The sequence below is a fragment of the Pseudophryne corroboree genome, chromosome 10 (assembly GCF_028390025.1).
Source record: "Pseudophryne corroboree isolate aPseCor3 chromosome 10, aPseCor3.hap2, whole genome shotgun sequence".
NCBI classification, from domain to species: domain Eukaryota; kingdom Metazoa; phylum Chordata; class Amphibia; order Anura; family Myobatrachidae; genus Pseudophryne; species Pseudophryne corroboree.
The window spans coordinates 47,497,114-47,513,433 of record NC_086453.1 but is presented as its reverse complement, the minus strand read 5'-3'; the positions used below and the strand labels follow the sequence as shown (position 1 = coordinate 47,513,433).

General features: G+C 48.1%; 1 protein-coding gene across 4 annotated transcripts in view; it reads left to right on the top strand.

The window, feature by feature from the left end:
* The window catches only part of MEGF8 (multiple EGF like domains 8), a 106,906-nt gene that overhangs the window by 7,681 nt on the left and 82,905 nt on the right, over positions 1-16,320 (top strand). For all 4 annotated transcript variants that reach the window (XM_063942335.1, XM_063942332.1, XM_063942333.1 and 1 more), the window contains exons 2-4: positions 4,805-5,018; positions 7,215-7,378; positions 8,109-8,318. In XM_063942335.1, coding sequence (XP_063798405.1) covers positions 4,832-5,018; positions 7,215-7,378; positions 8,109-8,318 — 561 coding nt within the window. In that variant the 5' untranslated portion in view covers positions 4,805-4,831. The remainder of the gene's footprint in view (positions 1-4,804; positions 5,019-7,214; positions 7,379-8,108; positions 8,319-16,320) is intronic.

Sequence of the window (16,320 nt, the reverse complement as noted above, 5' to 3'; positions counted from 1 at the left end):
ATTTCATACTGTTAACTGGGTATAGTATCACGAGTTATACGGTGTGATTGGTGTGGCTGGTATGAGTCTTACCCGGGATTCAAAATCCTTTCTTATTGTGTCAGCTCTTCCGGGCACAGTATCCTAACTGAGGTCTGGAGGAGGGTCATAGTGGGAGGAGCCAGTGCACACCAGGTAGTCCTAAAGCTTTCTTTAGTTGTGCCCAGTCTCCTGCGGAGCCGCTATTCCCCATGGTCCTTACGGAGTCCCAGCATCCACTACGGACTACGAGAAATAGATTTACCGGTGAGTAAAATCTTATTTATTTGAATGCTACATTTGGCAGCACAAATTTTGATAATTTGGGGCTGAGCGGTTTTTATTTTTCTGGGCTAGAGAATACAGATTTTCATGGAGATCTTGAGAAAGTAGTTTTAATGGTCCTCCTCCTTGTGCGTTGTCTGCCTGTGCAGTTCTCATTTGGAGTCTCTACTCTTCATCTCAACCTTTTGTGAGTGTCGTGAGTGTTACTGAAAGCTCCATTTTATTCTGAGTTGTGCGTACAGGGAAGAGAAGCCTGGTTCTGACGATCTCTTGCACCCAGTATGAAGCTGGTGCAAGTGCAGTTAGTAATGATAACCATTGCAGCAACTGGTGTTTAATCGATGGGCGGCACTGGCTCCGCTTGCACACATGATTCCCTGCTACCATGGCTGTCTGTAACTGCAGCCACTTTGGGTGCGACTCAAAATCAGCCCTCTGATTGGATAACTGTGTCACCTGACTATTTCAGTATCTTGTCTGCTGGGAGGGTAGTGATGATGGGAGTTGAGAGGTTAGTGATGCTGAGAGGAGGGAAGATGATGTGAGGAGTAAAGATGATGGCAGTAGGGAGGGTAGTGATACCGAGAGGACGGAAGATGCTGGCAGTTGGGAGGACAGTCATGCTGGAAGGAGGAAAGATGATGGCAGTTGGGAGGAGAGTGATTCTGGGAGGAGGGAAGATGATGTGAGTTGGGAGGGTAGTAATGCAGAGAATAGGGAATATGATGGCAGTTGGGAGGGTAGTGATGCTGGGAGGGGGAAGATGACAGCTGGGTAGGTAGTGATGCTGAGGAGGGTGGATGATGAGAGTTGGGAGAGGAGTGATGCTGAGAGGGAAGTTGACAGGGATTGGGAGTGTAGTGATGCTGAGAAGAGGGAAGATTATGAGAGTTGGGAGGGTGGTAATGCTGAGAATCGGGAAAATTATGTGGTGTGGAGGTTAGTGATACTGGGAAGATGGTATGGTGTGGAGGTTAGTGATGCTGGGAGAAGGGAAGATGATATGGTGTGGAGGTTAGTGATGCTGGGAGGAGGGAAGATGATATGGTGTGGAGGTTAGTGAAGCTGGGAGGAGGGAAGATGGTATGGTGTGGAGGTTAGTGATGCTGGGAGGAGGGAAGATGGTATGGTGTGGAGGTTAGTGATGCTGGGAGGAGGGAAGATGATATGGTGTGGAGGTTAGTGAAGCTGGGAGGAGGGAAGATGATATGGTGTGGAGGTTAGTGAAGCTGGGAGGAGGGAAGATGATATGGTGTGGAGGTTAGTGATGCTGGGAGGAGGGAAGATGATATGGTGTGGAGGTTAGTGATGCTGGGAGGAGGGAAGATGATACGGTGTGGAGGTTAGTGATGCTGGGAGGAGGGAAGATGATACGGTGTGGAGGTTAGTGATGCTGGGAGGAGGAAAGATGATACGGTGTGGAGGTTAGTGATGCTGGGAGGAGGGAAGATGATATGGTGTGGAGGTTAGTGATGCTGGGAGGAGGGAAGATGATATGGTGTGGAGGTTAGTGATGCTGGGAGGAGGGAAGATGATATGGTGTGGAGGTTAGTGATGCTGGGAGGAGGGAAGATGATATGGTGTGGAGGTTAGTGATGCTGGGAGGAGGGAATATTATGGTGGTTGGAAGGGTAGTGATGCTGGAAGGAGGGCAGATGATGGGAGTTGGGAGGGTAGTGATGCTGGAAGGAGGGAAGATGATGTGAGTTGGGAGGGTAGTAATGCAGAGAATAGGGAATATGATGGCAGTTGGGAGGGTAGTGATGCTGGGAGGGGGAAGATGACAGCTGGGTAGGTAGTGATGTTGAGGAGGGTGGATGATGAGAGTTGGGAGAGGAGTGATGCTGAGAGGGAAGTTGACAGGGATTGGGAGTGTAGTGATGCTGAGAAGAGGGAAGATTATGAGAGTTGGGAGGGTGGTAATGCTGAGAATCGGGAAAATTATGTGGTGTGGAGGTTAGTGATGCTGGGAAGATGGTATGGTGTGGAGGTTAGTGATGCTGGGAGGAGGGAAGATGATATGGTGTGGAGGTTAGTGATGCTGGGAGGAGGGAAGATGATATGGTGTGGAGGTTAGTGAAGCTGGGAGGAGGGAAGATGGTATGGTGTGGAGGTTAGTGATGCTGGGAGGAGGGAAGATGATATGGTGTGGAGGTTAGTGAAGCTGGGAGGAGGGAAGATGATATGGTGTGGAGGTTAGTGAAGCTGGGAGGAGGGAAGATGATATGGTGTGGAGGTTAGTGATGCTGGGAGGGGGAAGATGATATGGTGTGGAGGTTAGTGATGCTGGGAGGAGGGAAGATGATATGGTGTGGAGGTTAGTGATGCTGGGAGGAGGGAAGATGATACGGTGTGGAGGTTAGTGATGCTGGGAGGCGGGAAGATGATACGGTGTGGAGGTTAGTGATGCTGGGAGGCGGGAAGATGATATGGTGTGGAGGTTAGTGATGCTGGGAGGAGGGAAGATGATATGGTGTGGAGGTTAGTGATGCTGGGAGGAGGGAAGATGATATGGTGTGGAGGTTAGTGATGCTGGGAGGAGGGAAGATGATATGGTGTGGAGGTTAGTGATGCTGGGAGGAGGGAAGATGATATGGTGTGGAGGTTAGTGATGCTGGGAGGAGGCAAGATGATATGGTGTGGAGGTTAGTGATGCTGGGAGGAGGGAATATTATGGTGGTTGGAAGGGTAGTGATGCTGGAAGGAGGGCAGATGATGGGAGTTGGGAGGGTAGTGATGCTGGAAGGAGGGAAGATGATGGGAGTTGGGAAGGTAGTGATGCTGAGAGGAGGGAAGATGATGGGAGTTGGGAGGTTAGTGATGCTGATAGGAGAAACGTTGACAGGGTTGGAAAGGTAGTGATGCTGAGAGGAGGGAAGATGATGGGCGTTGGGAAGGTAGTGATGCTGAGAGGAGGGAAGATGATGGGAGTTGGGAAGGTAGTGATGCTGAGAGGAGGGAAGATGATGGGAGTTGGGAAGGTAGTGATGCTGAGAGAAGGGAAGATGATGGGAGTTGGGAGGTTAGTGATGCTGAGAGGAGAAACGTTGACAGGGTTGGGAAGGTAGTGATGCTGAGAGGAGGGAAGATGATGGCAGTTGGGAGGGTGGTAGTGCTGGGAGGAGGAAAGATGATCGGAGTTGGGAGGGTAGTGATGCAGAGGGGAGGAAAGGTGATGGGGTTTGGGAGGGTAGTGATCCTGGGAGGAGAGAACATTATGGTGGTTAGGAGGATAGTGATGCTGGGAGGAGAGAATATGATGAGAGGTGGATGATAGTGATGCTGGAAGGAAGGAAGATGATGGGGGTTGGGAGGGTAGTGATAGTGGGAATAGGGAAGATGATGATGGGAGTTTAGTGATGTTGGAAGGGGAGAAGGTGGTGCTATATACGTTAGTGATCACATTAACTCATGTGCAACTATTTTGCAGAAAATAAATACTATCAGTAGGAGAATGCCAACAAGGAGTTGTTGACAAAGACAAAAAAGAACAGCAGTATTTGTTCTTTGTTCTGAAAACAATAAAGTTTTGTTTAAAGCCGTAAAGAATAGCTGTAAATGTGTTCTTTCCATGTCGGATAGTAGTAAATAGAGTCTGAGGTGTGACATGAGACTCCACGGTCCTTTTTCCCCCCTCTCTCTGAGATGAACAACCCTCATAAACAACCTGTGTCATTAGTGGTCAGATGACTGCCCCAAAAGAATCCCTAAAGGCATCACCTCTACATAGCTGTCTTTAGGTGTTAGCTCTATGGATAATTATTAGTTCTCTTCTTGTTACTCCTGCTGGTGATACATACTAAATCTAAATTGCAGCAATGCCCAGTAATGTTTTGGTGCTGTGGATGTAAACTATTAACTCTTGAATCAGAGGCAGTGGGAATTTTTCATCACCTCTATTTTAGCATGTCATTGCTATGTGTATGCACAGAAGACTGAATTAGGTCAGAATTAATTTTGGTTACATCATTTTGGGATGGGATTGGATGTGGTGGGTGTTCGGACCGCGGAGGGCTGAGAAGATGGGGGGATAGGCATACGGGCAGCACATGACATGTAAATCTGTGCCTGAAAGCTTTCACAGAAAGAGGATGTCCCCTGGATGTAGGAACGATACCAGGGAATATTAACTAATGCTCTGCATCAAGTTCACAGTGACTACCTATGTGGCTGTACTTACAACGGCACGTTGTCAGTAGTTTATACATACTCATTGTAGACCACGTTATTTTGATTTATATTATACGTGTTTACTTGTCATTTCCTGTATGCGGATTTATTACTGATCTCTGCCATGCGTTGTTTTGGAGACAGTTTGTTGTGATTGATCTGTTCGTGGAGAACCTGTGAATGATAAATCTGTGTCTTGGACGTGGATCACTAGGCCGTGTTGCAGTATCTGCTGGTGGAGGGCATTGATCTGTAGGGAACACTATACTCTTTTCATTAACTATTTGCGTGGTTTCCTTTTGCTCCATCTAATCTCACTCTTTGCTTCCAGGTCACCTCCCAGGGATGCTGAGCGGGAATGGGAGCCCATGCTGGCATCTGGAGGTTCGGCTGGCACTTCTGTCTCCTCCTATTGTCCCAGGTCCGCACATCCACATCCGGGGACTGTAAGGGACAACGCACCGTGCTGCACAGTTTGCCAGGATTTGTAAGTGACGGTCCAGGAAACTATTCAGTCAACGGCAACTGCGAGTGGTTAATAGAAGGTATGTTCTATATTCTGCCTTTCCTCCAGAATATGGACGTGAAGCTAGAAGCACCTGCCCTGTTGTGTGATGTGTGTGGCATGCTGTTTTATCTTACTACTATTATCCTCCTTTAGACCGTCCGGGTACTCTGTCCTGCAGCTGCAGTTTTAAAGTTCCTGGGAAAAACCTAATTGGCCTAGACACAGAGGCTGACACGGCCCCTTGTTCCTCCAATGTGAACAAATGCTGGGTAACCAAGTCAGATGAGATGTAGTTGTTTGGTGCCTCAGACCCATTGTCTGGATCAGTGTTTCTCAAACTGTTCTGCCGGTGCACACTGTGACCTCCACATATGTGACACAAACGGGTTCACTACGATATGCCGGCGGTCGGGCTCCCGGCGACCAGCATACCAGCGCCGGGAGCCCGACCGCCGGCTTACCGACAGTGTGGCGAGCGCAAATGAGCCCCTTGCGGGCTTGCTGCGCGCGCCACACTATTTTATTCTCCCTCCAGGGGGGTCGTGGACCCCCACGAGGGAGAATAAGTGTCGGTATGCCGGCTGTTGGGCTCCCGGCGCCGGTATGCTGGTCGCCGGGAGCCCGACCGCCGGCATACTGAAGACCACCCGACACAAACTTTCAACCATATAAATGTAAATGGTCCTTATTGTACCCAAAGCTCACGTTCCCCCTTGTTGTCTACATATCAAACACCCCTTTCCACTTTGTGTTTTCATGAAGATTGTAGTTCACTTACCTTAGTACAAGTTTCCTCCTTATTTCCTCATAGTCTCCTGTCCTACTGAGTATGCGGCTGCCTGGTACCCGCTCCTCTCTGTGACTGGCATCACCATGCTGACATGTCTGTGCTGCTGCGGTGACCTGCCTGCTCGCTCCCGGTTCCTCTCTGATTCTGCAGGAAGCCAGGGCGCAGATAGGGCTTTGTTTCGATAAGCCCGCGCGGTATCCCATAGAGCAGGGGAGGGTGCGGGATAGCACACCCTCCTCCTCTTGCTCTGCTGATTGGCCATTTCATGTCCAGGAGTAGGGTAGGGGAGAGAATGGGAAAGCACACTCTCTCCTCCCTTTGTTCTGCTGATTGGCCAGAGCGTGTCCTGGAGTAGGGTAGGGGGGAGACCGGGAAAGCACACTACTCTCTTTGCTCTGCTGATTGGCCATTGCGTGTCCTGCAGGACCTGACTTTTTTTTTTTTTTTTATCTTATCTTATCACCCCCACTGTCTGTGTACGGGGTACAACTCGTGACACTCTACGGCGTCACAACACTTCAGTGTGGTTGTTCATTTACATCTCTGTTGTTGCTTGTTGGGGTAATTAGACTGTATGCACAGGCCCATATTGATGATCTCTCACGCATACCTAGCAGTAATGATTATTTATTATTATTATTACCAGTTATTTATATAGCGCACACATATTCCGCAGCGCTTTACAGAAAGAATTTAGCCATTCAAATCAGTCCCCACCCCCAGTGGAGCTTACAATCTATATTCCCTACCACATGTACACACGCACACACATCCACGCTAAGGTTAATTTGTTGGGAGCCAATTATCCTACCGGTATATTTTTGGATTGTGGGAGGAAACTGGAGTACCTAGATGAAACCCACACAAGCACAGGGAGAATATACAAACTCCACACAGTTAGGGCCATGGTGGGGATCGAACCCATGACCTCAGTGCTGTGAGGCAGTAATGCTAACCATTACACCGTCTGTGCTGCCCCAGTAATGCTAATGATTGGGTGTTGCCGTAGGCATATATTCGGGCAAACTTTCTGTGTTACATTTTTGTGTTTGCTTTGTAATGGTTTGTCGGGATTGGTGGCTAAATGAGGGTAATTTAACCTCACGCTCCGGTCCAGGGTCACACCCCTCTCTGCATAGGACATATGTGTTGATCCCCCGTTTTAATTGCATTAAAAGGGTTCATGACTTGTCCTGCCCACTTCTGCTTCATCGGTCGTCTTGCATTACAGTCTGTCAGATACACCGCTGCAATGGGCTCACTGGGCAGCCAAACTCTCAGGCTGCTACTTCTGCAAAATCATTTCTTCAAAAAGAATTCTGTGAAATTGGAGAAACTGAATTTGCTAAATCTGCCGTAGAAATCAAAGTGATGTAATTTCTGGTCAATGTTTACTTTGCAATAATGAATGGTCTCTCTTATTAATGCTCTTATTACTTGCAGCTCCCAACAGCAATTACCGTGTGCTGCTTCGGTTCCTGTTTATGGACACAGAGTGTACCTATGACTACCTCTTTGTGTATGATGGAGACTCCTATAGTGACCGCCTGTTGGCCAGTCTTAGCGGGAGCAGTCTGCCGCCCACCTTGGAGGCCACTTCTGGAAAGGTAAAGGGATGCGCTGCATTCACCGCTTGTAGTTTCCAGCTGTGCTGCCACCTTGGAGACCATTAAGTTGGACACTTACCCTAGCGGGAATCGTGGCTAAATTGTCTGAATTAAATAATCTGCAATATAAAACCGGGAAATTTAATTTTGCTATCCATCATTAAAAGGGGTCTGGCCACACCAGTGGTCCCTTTATAATGGACCGTGTTCTAGAAGACCTCTAGATAAGATTTCTAAATAAGCGTTTATTGAATAATCCCGATATCCAGCAGACTTGCACATGTACATGTACATGTATAATCTATAGCTGACCATGCAGCACAAGTGGGGACATGGCTATTGCAGTCTTGCATCCACATCTTTAAGACACCCTCCTAAAAAGATCTGGTAGAGAACACTAAGGTCAGACTGCGTGTCCGTTACCTTGCTGGGACATCACCGGCCTGCCTTTGTAGGAATACACCATTCTGCAAATTACGTCTCTGACAGCAAGCCTGTCATCCTGAGTGCGACAGAGTCTTTCCTCCTGCCCGCTTTACCTAAAGGGTCAGAGTCTGTATGCTCTGAAAGTGTAATAAATAGTAACTCTCCCCCCAACTAGCTGAAGTACACAAGTCCCATTCCAGATACCCTTGTAATGGTGTGCCGCATTCTAGCACATGCAGAATGGTGGGTTTACATGACTGGTGTCTTCATGTTTCACCCCTCTGATGTATTTCTCTTATTGCAGATGCTCCTTCATCTCTTCAGTGATGCTAACTATAACCTACTGGGATTTAACGCAACATACACCTTTTCTCTGTGCCTCCATGGGTGCTCAGGGCACGGGACGTGCCAGGAAAACGCCCAGTGTTTGTGTGACCCTGGCTGGATAGGTGAGGGCTGTCAAATCTCTGATTGCAGCACCTACTGCAATGTCCACCATGGAACATGTAGCCAGGTATGCTTTACAGACTTGTATTCCACTAACCCACCGTTCATTTCCGCTGTGTAGCTGGTCCTGAGAAAAGCAACAATGGTTGTGCGCACTTTCTCCTGTGCTGCATTATTTATGGCGCTACGCAGCTGCGTTTCAAGCTTCTGTTCCCTTCCATAGAATGTAATATGTTGTACATATCATGCATTTGGTGTAGAACATGTGGTGTCACTATTATTTTTTTAACTTATGTTTTATTTTTTCTCATACGTCCTAGATGATGCTGGGGTCACATCAAGAACCATGGGGTATAGAGGGGATCCGCAGTAGACATGGGCACTCCAAGACTTTCAAAGGGGTGTGAACTGGCTCCTCCCTCTATGCCCCTCCTGCAGACCCCAGTTTAGAATTGTGCCCAGTGAGACTGGATGCACTCTGAGGAGCTCTACTGAGTTTCTCTGAAAAGACTTTAGGTTTTTTATTTTCAGGGAGAACTGCTGGCAACAGTCTCCCTGCTTCGTGGGACTTAGGGGAGAGAAGTCAGACCTACTTCTAGTGAGTTTAAAGGCTCTGCTTCTTGGCTACAGGACACCATTAGCTCCTGAGGGTCTGATCACACAGCCCAGCGCCATTTTCTCTACACAGGCTGCAGAGACGCTGGTCCTTCCTCTCACTGCTGCATAAGTATCAGGGTGAAAAACAGGGGGAGGGGGGGGGGGGGGGGGGGGGGGGCACAGTAAATTTGGTGCAATGTATGTTGATTATAAAAGCGTCTGGGGCATTATTTAGTGTTTTCAGAACCGTTGGTGAAGCGCTGGGTTGTGAGCTGGCAAACTCCCTCTGTGTCTCTCTGACAGACTTTAGGTGGGTCTGTCCCCTATATGCCCAGTGTGTCTGTGAGTGGTAAATACACGTGTGTCGGCATGTCTGAAGCGGAGTGCTCTTTCCAGGAGGAGGCTGTATTAGGGATACAGACGGCTGTGGGAGTGAACCTGTCGGCACCGCCGACTCCTGATTGGGTAAATGTGTTGAATGCTTTGAATACAAGTCCAGACCCCCTCGGGCTCACAAAAAAGATAATTTGCCCAGTTGGCAGACACGGATACCGACATGGACTCTGACTCCAGTGTCGACTATAGTGATACCAGATTAGATCCGAAATTAGCAAAGAGCATTCGGTACATGATTGTGGCGATAAAAGACGTATTACATATCTCGGAGGACCCTCTTGTTCCTGACAAAAGGGTCTGCATGTATAAGGGGAAGAAGCCTGAGGTAACGTTTCCTCCCTCTCATGAACTGAACACCCTATTTGAAAAGGTTTGGTAAAATCCTGACAAGTTTCAGATTCCCAAAAGTATTCCGGTGGCGTATCCGTTTCCCTCTGGGGATAGGGAAAAGTGGGAGTCACCACCCATTGTGGACAAGGCTCTATCACGGCTGTCCAAAAAGGTGGCTCTTCCGTCCCCTGACACGGCAGCCCTTAAGGATCCGGCGGATCGTAGGCAGGAAACTACATTGAAATCCATTTATGTCACCACAGGTACGCTGCTCAAGCCAGCCATTGCATCTGCATGGGTGAGTAGCGCTATTGAAAGTGGGCAGATAACTTGTCATCTGATATAGATACCCTGGATAGGGATAGCGTTCTCTTGACACTAGGTCATATCAGGGACGCTGCAGCCTACCTAAAGGAAGCTGCAAGGGATATTGGGGGTCATTCCGAGTTGTTCGCTCGTTATTTTTTTCTCGCAACGGAGCGATTAGTCGCTAATGCGCATGCGCAATGTCCGCAGTGCGACTGCGCCAAGTAAATTTGCTATGCAGTTAGGTTTTTTACTCACGGCATTACAAGGTTTTTTCTTCGTTCTGGTGATCGTAATGTGATTAACAGGAAGTGGGTGTTTCTGGGCGGAAACTGGCCGTTTTATGGGTGTGTGCGAAAAAACGCTACCGTTTCTGGGAAAAACGCGGGAGTGGCTGGAGAAACGGAGGAGTGTCTGGCCGAACGCTGGGTGTGTTTGTGACGTCAAACCAGGAACGAAACTGACTGAACTGATCGCAGATGCCGAGTAAGTCTGGAGCTACTCAGAAACTGCTAAGAAGTGTCTATTCGCAATTCTGCTAATCTTTCGTTCGCAATTTTGATAAGCTAAGATTCACTCCCAGTAGGCGGCGGCTTAGCGTGTGCAAAGCTGCTAAAAGCAGCTTGCGAGCGAACAACTCGGAATGACCCCCATTGGCCTTTTGGGTGCAAAGGCCAATGCCATGGCAGTCTCAGCTAGACGAGCATTGTGGATTCATCAATGGAATGCTGATGCCGACTCTAAGAAAAATATGGAGTCTCTGCAGTATAAAGGTGGTGTCTTGATTGGTGACAGCCTCGCCGATTTGGTATCTACAGCTACCGTGGGTAAGTCGTCCTTTTTACCTTTATGTTCCTGCACAACAAAAGAAAACACATCACTATCAAATGCAGTCCTTTCGGCCCAATAAATACAAGAAAGGCCGAGGTTCTTCCTTCCTTGCTACTAGAGGAAGGGGGAAAGGAAAAAAGTCACCGGCAGTGGCAGGTTCCCAGGAGCAGAAGTCCTCCCCGGCTTCTGCCAAATCCACCGCATGACGCTTGGGACTCCTCTGCGGGGGCGCGTCTCAAACTCTTCAGTCAGTTCTGGGTTCGTTCGGCCCTGGACCCATGGGTTTTAGAAATAGTATCCCAGGGGTACAAACTAGAGTTTCAAGACGTTCCCCCTTGCCGATTTTTCAAATCGGCCTTACCAGCTTCTCTTCCGGACAGGGAGGTTGTACGCGAAGCAATACAAAAGTTGTGTCTAAATCAGGTCATTATCAAGGTTCCCCCATCACAACAGGGAGAAGGATTTTATTCGAGCCTGTTCGTGGTCCCGAAGCCGGACGGCTCGGTCAGACCAATCCTGAATCTAAAATCCCTCAATTTCTACCTAAGAAAATTCAAATTCAAGATGGAATCTCTCCGGGCGGTGATCTCCACTCTGGAGCAAGGGGATTTTATGGTGTCGGTAGACATAAAGGATGCCTACTTGCACGTTCCCATTTATCCTCCGCATCAGGCTTACCTGAGGCTTGGAGTTCAAGATTGTCATTACCAATTTCAGACGTTGCCGTTTGGTCTGCCACGGCTCCGAGGGTTTTCACCAAGGTAATGGCGGAAATGAGGGTTCTCCTGCGCAAGCAGGGAGTCACAATTATCCCGTACTTGGACGATCTCCTGATAAAGGCGAGATCCAGGGACCAGTTACTGCAGAACATTACGCTCTCCCTGACAGTCCTGCAACAACATGGTTGGCTCCTAAACTTGCCGAAATCACAGTTGGTGCCGACGACGCGGCTGTCGTTTTTGGGAATGATTCTGGACACAGAATTACAGAGAGTTTTTCTTCCAGTGGAAAAAGCTCTGGAAATTCAGAACCTGGTCAAATTCTGAAACTGACAAGTGTGTCAGTCCATCAAGGCACTCGGTTACTGGGGAAAATGGTGGCAGCCTACGAGGCCATTCAGTTTGGCAGATTCCATGCCAGAGTTTTTCAGTGGGACCTGTTGGACAAGTGGTCCGGATCCCACCTGCACATGCACCAAAGAATAATCCTGTCTTCCAAGACCAGAATCTCACTCCTGTGGTGGCTGAACAGCTCTCACCTCCTAGAGGGGCGCAGGTTCGGGATCCAGGACTGGATCCCGGTAACCACGGATTTGAGTCTCCGAGGCTGGGGGGCAGAAACAGGGGAAAAACTTCCAGGGAAGATGGTCAAGCCAAGAAACTTGTCTACACATAAACGTTCTGGAGTTAAGGGCCATTTACAACGGCCTTCTTCAAGCGGAACATCTTCTGCGCAATCTGCCCGTCCTGATTCAATCGGACAATATAACAGCAGTAGCGTACATAAACCGCCAGGGCGGAACAAAAAGCAGAGCGGCGATGGCAGAGGCCACAAAAGTTCTCTGTTGGGCGGAAAGACATACAAGCGCTCTGTCAGCGATCTTCATTCCAGGAGTGGACAACTGGGAAGCAGACTTCCTCAGCAGACACGATCTCCATCCAGGGGAGTGGGGTCTTCATCAAGAGGTCTTCACAGAAGTGACAAGTCGTTGGGGAATTCCTCAAATAGACATAATGGCGTCTCGTCTCAACAAGAAACTGCAGAGATATTGTTCCAGGTCGAGGGACCCTCAAGCAATAGCAGTGGACGCACTAGTAACACCATGGGTGTTTCAGTCGGTGTATGTATTCCCTCCGCTTCCTCTCATTCCAAAAGTGCTACAGATCATAAGAAGAACAAAGGTTCAGGCGATCCTCATTGTTCCAGATTGGCCAAGGAGGGCTTGGTATCCATATCTTCAGGAATTACTCATAGGATGTCCCTGGCCTCCTCCTCTACGAGAGGATCTGTTACAGCAGGGGCCGTGCGTGTATCAAGACTTTCCGCGGCTACGTTTGATGGCTTGGCGGTTGAACGCCGGATCCTAGCCCGAAAGGGTATCCCCTGTGAAGTCATTCCCACACTTCTTCAGGCTAGAAAAGGGGTAACGTCTAAACATTACCACCGTATTTGGAGGAAATATGTGTCTTGGTGTGAATCCAAGAAGACTCCTACGGAAGTTTCACTTAGGACGTTTTCTTCATTTTCTACAAGCAGGTGTGGATGCGGGCCTAAAGTTGGGCTCAATTAAAGTACAAATTTCAGCCTTATCAGTTTTCTTTCAAAAACAATTGGCCTCCCTTCCAGAAGTTCAGACTTTCGTGAAAGGCGTGTTGCACATCCAACCTCCCTTTGTGCCCCCAGTGGCTCCATGGGATCTTACCGTGGTGTTGCAGTTCCTTCAATCACATTGGTTTGAACCTTTGCAGAAGGTAGAGTTAAAATTCATCACTTGGAAAGTGGTCATGTTGTTGGCCTTGGCATCCGCAAGGTGGGTGTCTGAATTAGCGGCTTTGTCTCACAAGAGCCCCTATTTGATTTTCCATGAGGATAGAGCGGAGTTGAGGACTCGTCAGCAATTTCTGCCGAAAGTGGTTTCATCATTCCACATGAACCAACCTATTGTGGTGCCAGTGGCTACTGGCGCCTTAGTGGAATCGAAGTCTCTCGATGTAGTCAGAGCTTTGAAAATTTATGTCGCCAGAACGGCTCAGATTAGGAAAACGAAAGCTCTGTTTGTCCTGTTTGCTCCCAACAAGATTGGGGCTCCTGCTTCCAAGCAGACTATTGCGCGCTGGATCTGTAATACGATTCAGCATGCCCATTCTACGGCTGGATTACCGTTACCGAATTCGGTGAAGGCCCATTCTACCAGGAAAGTGGGTTCGTCCTGGGCGGCTGCCCAGGGGGTCTCGGCATTACAACTTTGCCGAGCAGCTACTTGGTCGGGTTCAAATACCTTTGCAAAGTTTTACAAGTTTGATACCCTGGCCGAGGAAGACCTCATGTTTGGTCAATCGGTGCTGCAGAGTCGTTCGCACTCTCCCGCCCGTTCTAGAGCTTTGGTATAACCCCATGGTTCTTGATGTGACCCCAGCATCCTCTAGGACGTATGAGAAAATAGGATTTTGATACCTACCAGTAAATCCTTTTCTCTTAGTCTGTAGAGGATTCTGGGCGCCCATCCCAATGCGTACAGTATCTGCAGTTATTAGTTGTGGTTACACACATGTTGTGTTACGTTTATAGTCAGCCTGTTCCTGATGTTGTTCATGCCGTTGACTTGCATTGTGTTGAATGCCATGTTGTACGGCGTGCTTGAGGTGTGAGCTGGTATGTATCTCACCTTAGTTAAAAATTAAATCCTTTTCCTCGAAAAGTCCGTCTCCCTGGGCACAGTTCCTATAACTGGGGTCTGGAGGAGGGGCATAGAGGGAGGAGCCAGTTCACACCCCTTTGAAAGTCTTGGAGTGCCCATGTCTCCTGCGGATCCCCTCTATACCCCATGGTTCTTGATGTGACCCCAGCATCCTCTACGGACTAAGAGAAAAGGATTTACCGGTAGGTATTAAAATCCTATTTTTTTGTAACTCATTTTCCGGCACAGAAATCTGCATACATGTCCAGCACTTTCTATTGTGTTGCTACTCGCTATTAGATACAGTGCATCTGGAAAGTATTAACAGCGCTTCACTTTTTCCACGTTTTGTTATGTTACAGTCTTATTCCAAAATTGAATAAATTAATTTTGTCCCTCAAAATTCTACACACAATACCCCATAATGACAACATGAAAAAAAGTGTGTGTATATATATATATATATATATATATATATATATATATATATATATATATATATATATATATATATATATATATATATATAAAAAGATTGGAACGGCGGCACTCAGGAAATAAGGCACAAACACAGCCACTTGTATAGGCCTACGTTTCAAAGCTAGTGCTTTTTCGTCAGGGCAAGCACTAGCTTTGAAACGTTGGCCTATACAAGTGGCTGTGTTTGTGCCTTATTTCCTGAGTGCCGCCGTTCCAATCTTTTTCTACGTAACAGTGTCAGCTGTATTTGCGGAAGGCAACGGGGATAGTATCTCAAGTAACAGTGAGTGCCGGACTTTTTGCATTACATACATACATACATACATACATACATACATACATACATACATACATACATACATACATACAATGTACGGACCGGCACTCCTCCTGTTTGGACTCAGTCGCTCCGGTGCCTCCAGAACACGTGGTATAAACGAGCAAAATAACTGCGGCACTCAAAGACTTGATGCAAAAGTAGTGATGTATTAAAAATAACACCTGAACTCCAACGTTTCGGGGTTGGCACACCCCTTTGTCAAGGATAAGCAGCAATGCTGCTTATCCTTGACAAAGGGGTGTGCCAACCCCGAAACGTTGGAGTTCAGGTGTTATTTTTAATACATCACTACTTTTGCATCAAGTCTTTGAGTGCCGCAGTTATTTTGCTTATATATATATATATATATATATATATATATATATATATATATATATTCTCTATCGTCCTAGTGGATGCTGGGGTTCCTGAAAGGACCATGGGGAATAGCGGCTCCGCAGGAGACAGGGCACAAAAAGTAAAGCTTTTCCAGATCAGGTGGTGTGCACTGGCTCCTCCCCCTATGACCCTCCTCCAGACTCCAGTTAGATTTTTGTGCCCGGCCGAGAAGGGTGCAATCTAGGTGGCTCTCCTAAAGAGCTGCTTAGAAAAAGTTTAGCTTAGGTTTTTTATTTTACAGTGAGTCCTGCTGGCAACAGGATCACTGCAACGAGGGACTGAGGGGAGAAGAAGTGAACTCACCTGCGTGCAGGATGGATTGGCTTCTTGGCTACTGGACATCAGCTCCAGAGGGACGATCACAGGTACAGCCTGGATGGTCACCGGAGCCGCGCCGCCGGCCCCCTTGCAGATGCTGAAGTCAGAAGAGGTCCAGAATCGGCGGCTGAAGACTCCTGCAGTCTTCTAAAGGTAGCGCACAGCACTGCAGCTGTGCGCCATTTTCCTCTCAGCACACTTCACACGCAGTCACTGAGGGTGCAGGGCGCTGGGGGGGGGGCGCCCTGGGAGGCAAATGTAACCTATATTAAGGCTAAAAATACCTCACATATAGCCCCCAGAGGCTATATGGAGATATTTAACCCCTGCCTGGATTCACTAAATAGCGGGAGACGAGCCCGCCGGAAAAGGGGCGGGGCCTATCTCCTCGGCACACGGCGCCATTTCCTCTCACAGCTCCGCTGGTCAGGACGGCTCCCAGGTCTCTCCCCTGCACTGCACTACAGAAACAGGGTAAAACAGAGGGGGGGGGCAAATTTATGGCGATATTTTGATATATATAAAGCAGCTATAAGGGAGCACTTATTATAAGGCTATCCCTGTTATATATAGCGCTTTTGGTGTGTGCTGGCAAACTCTCCCTCTGTCTCCCCAAAGGGCTAGTGGGTCCTGTCTTCGTTAGGAGCATTCCCTGTGTGTCTGCTGTGTGTCGGTACGTGTGTGTCGACATGTATG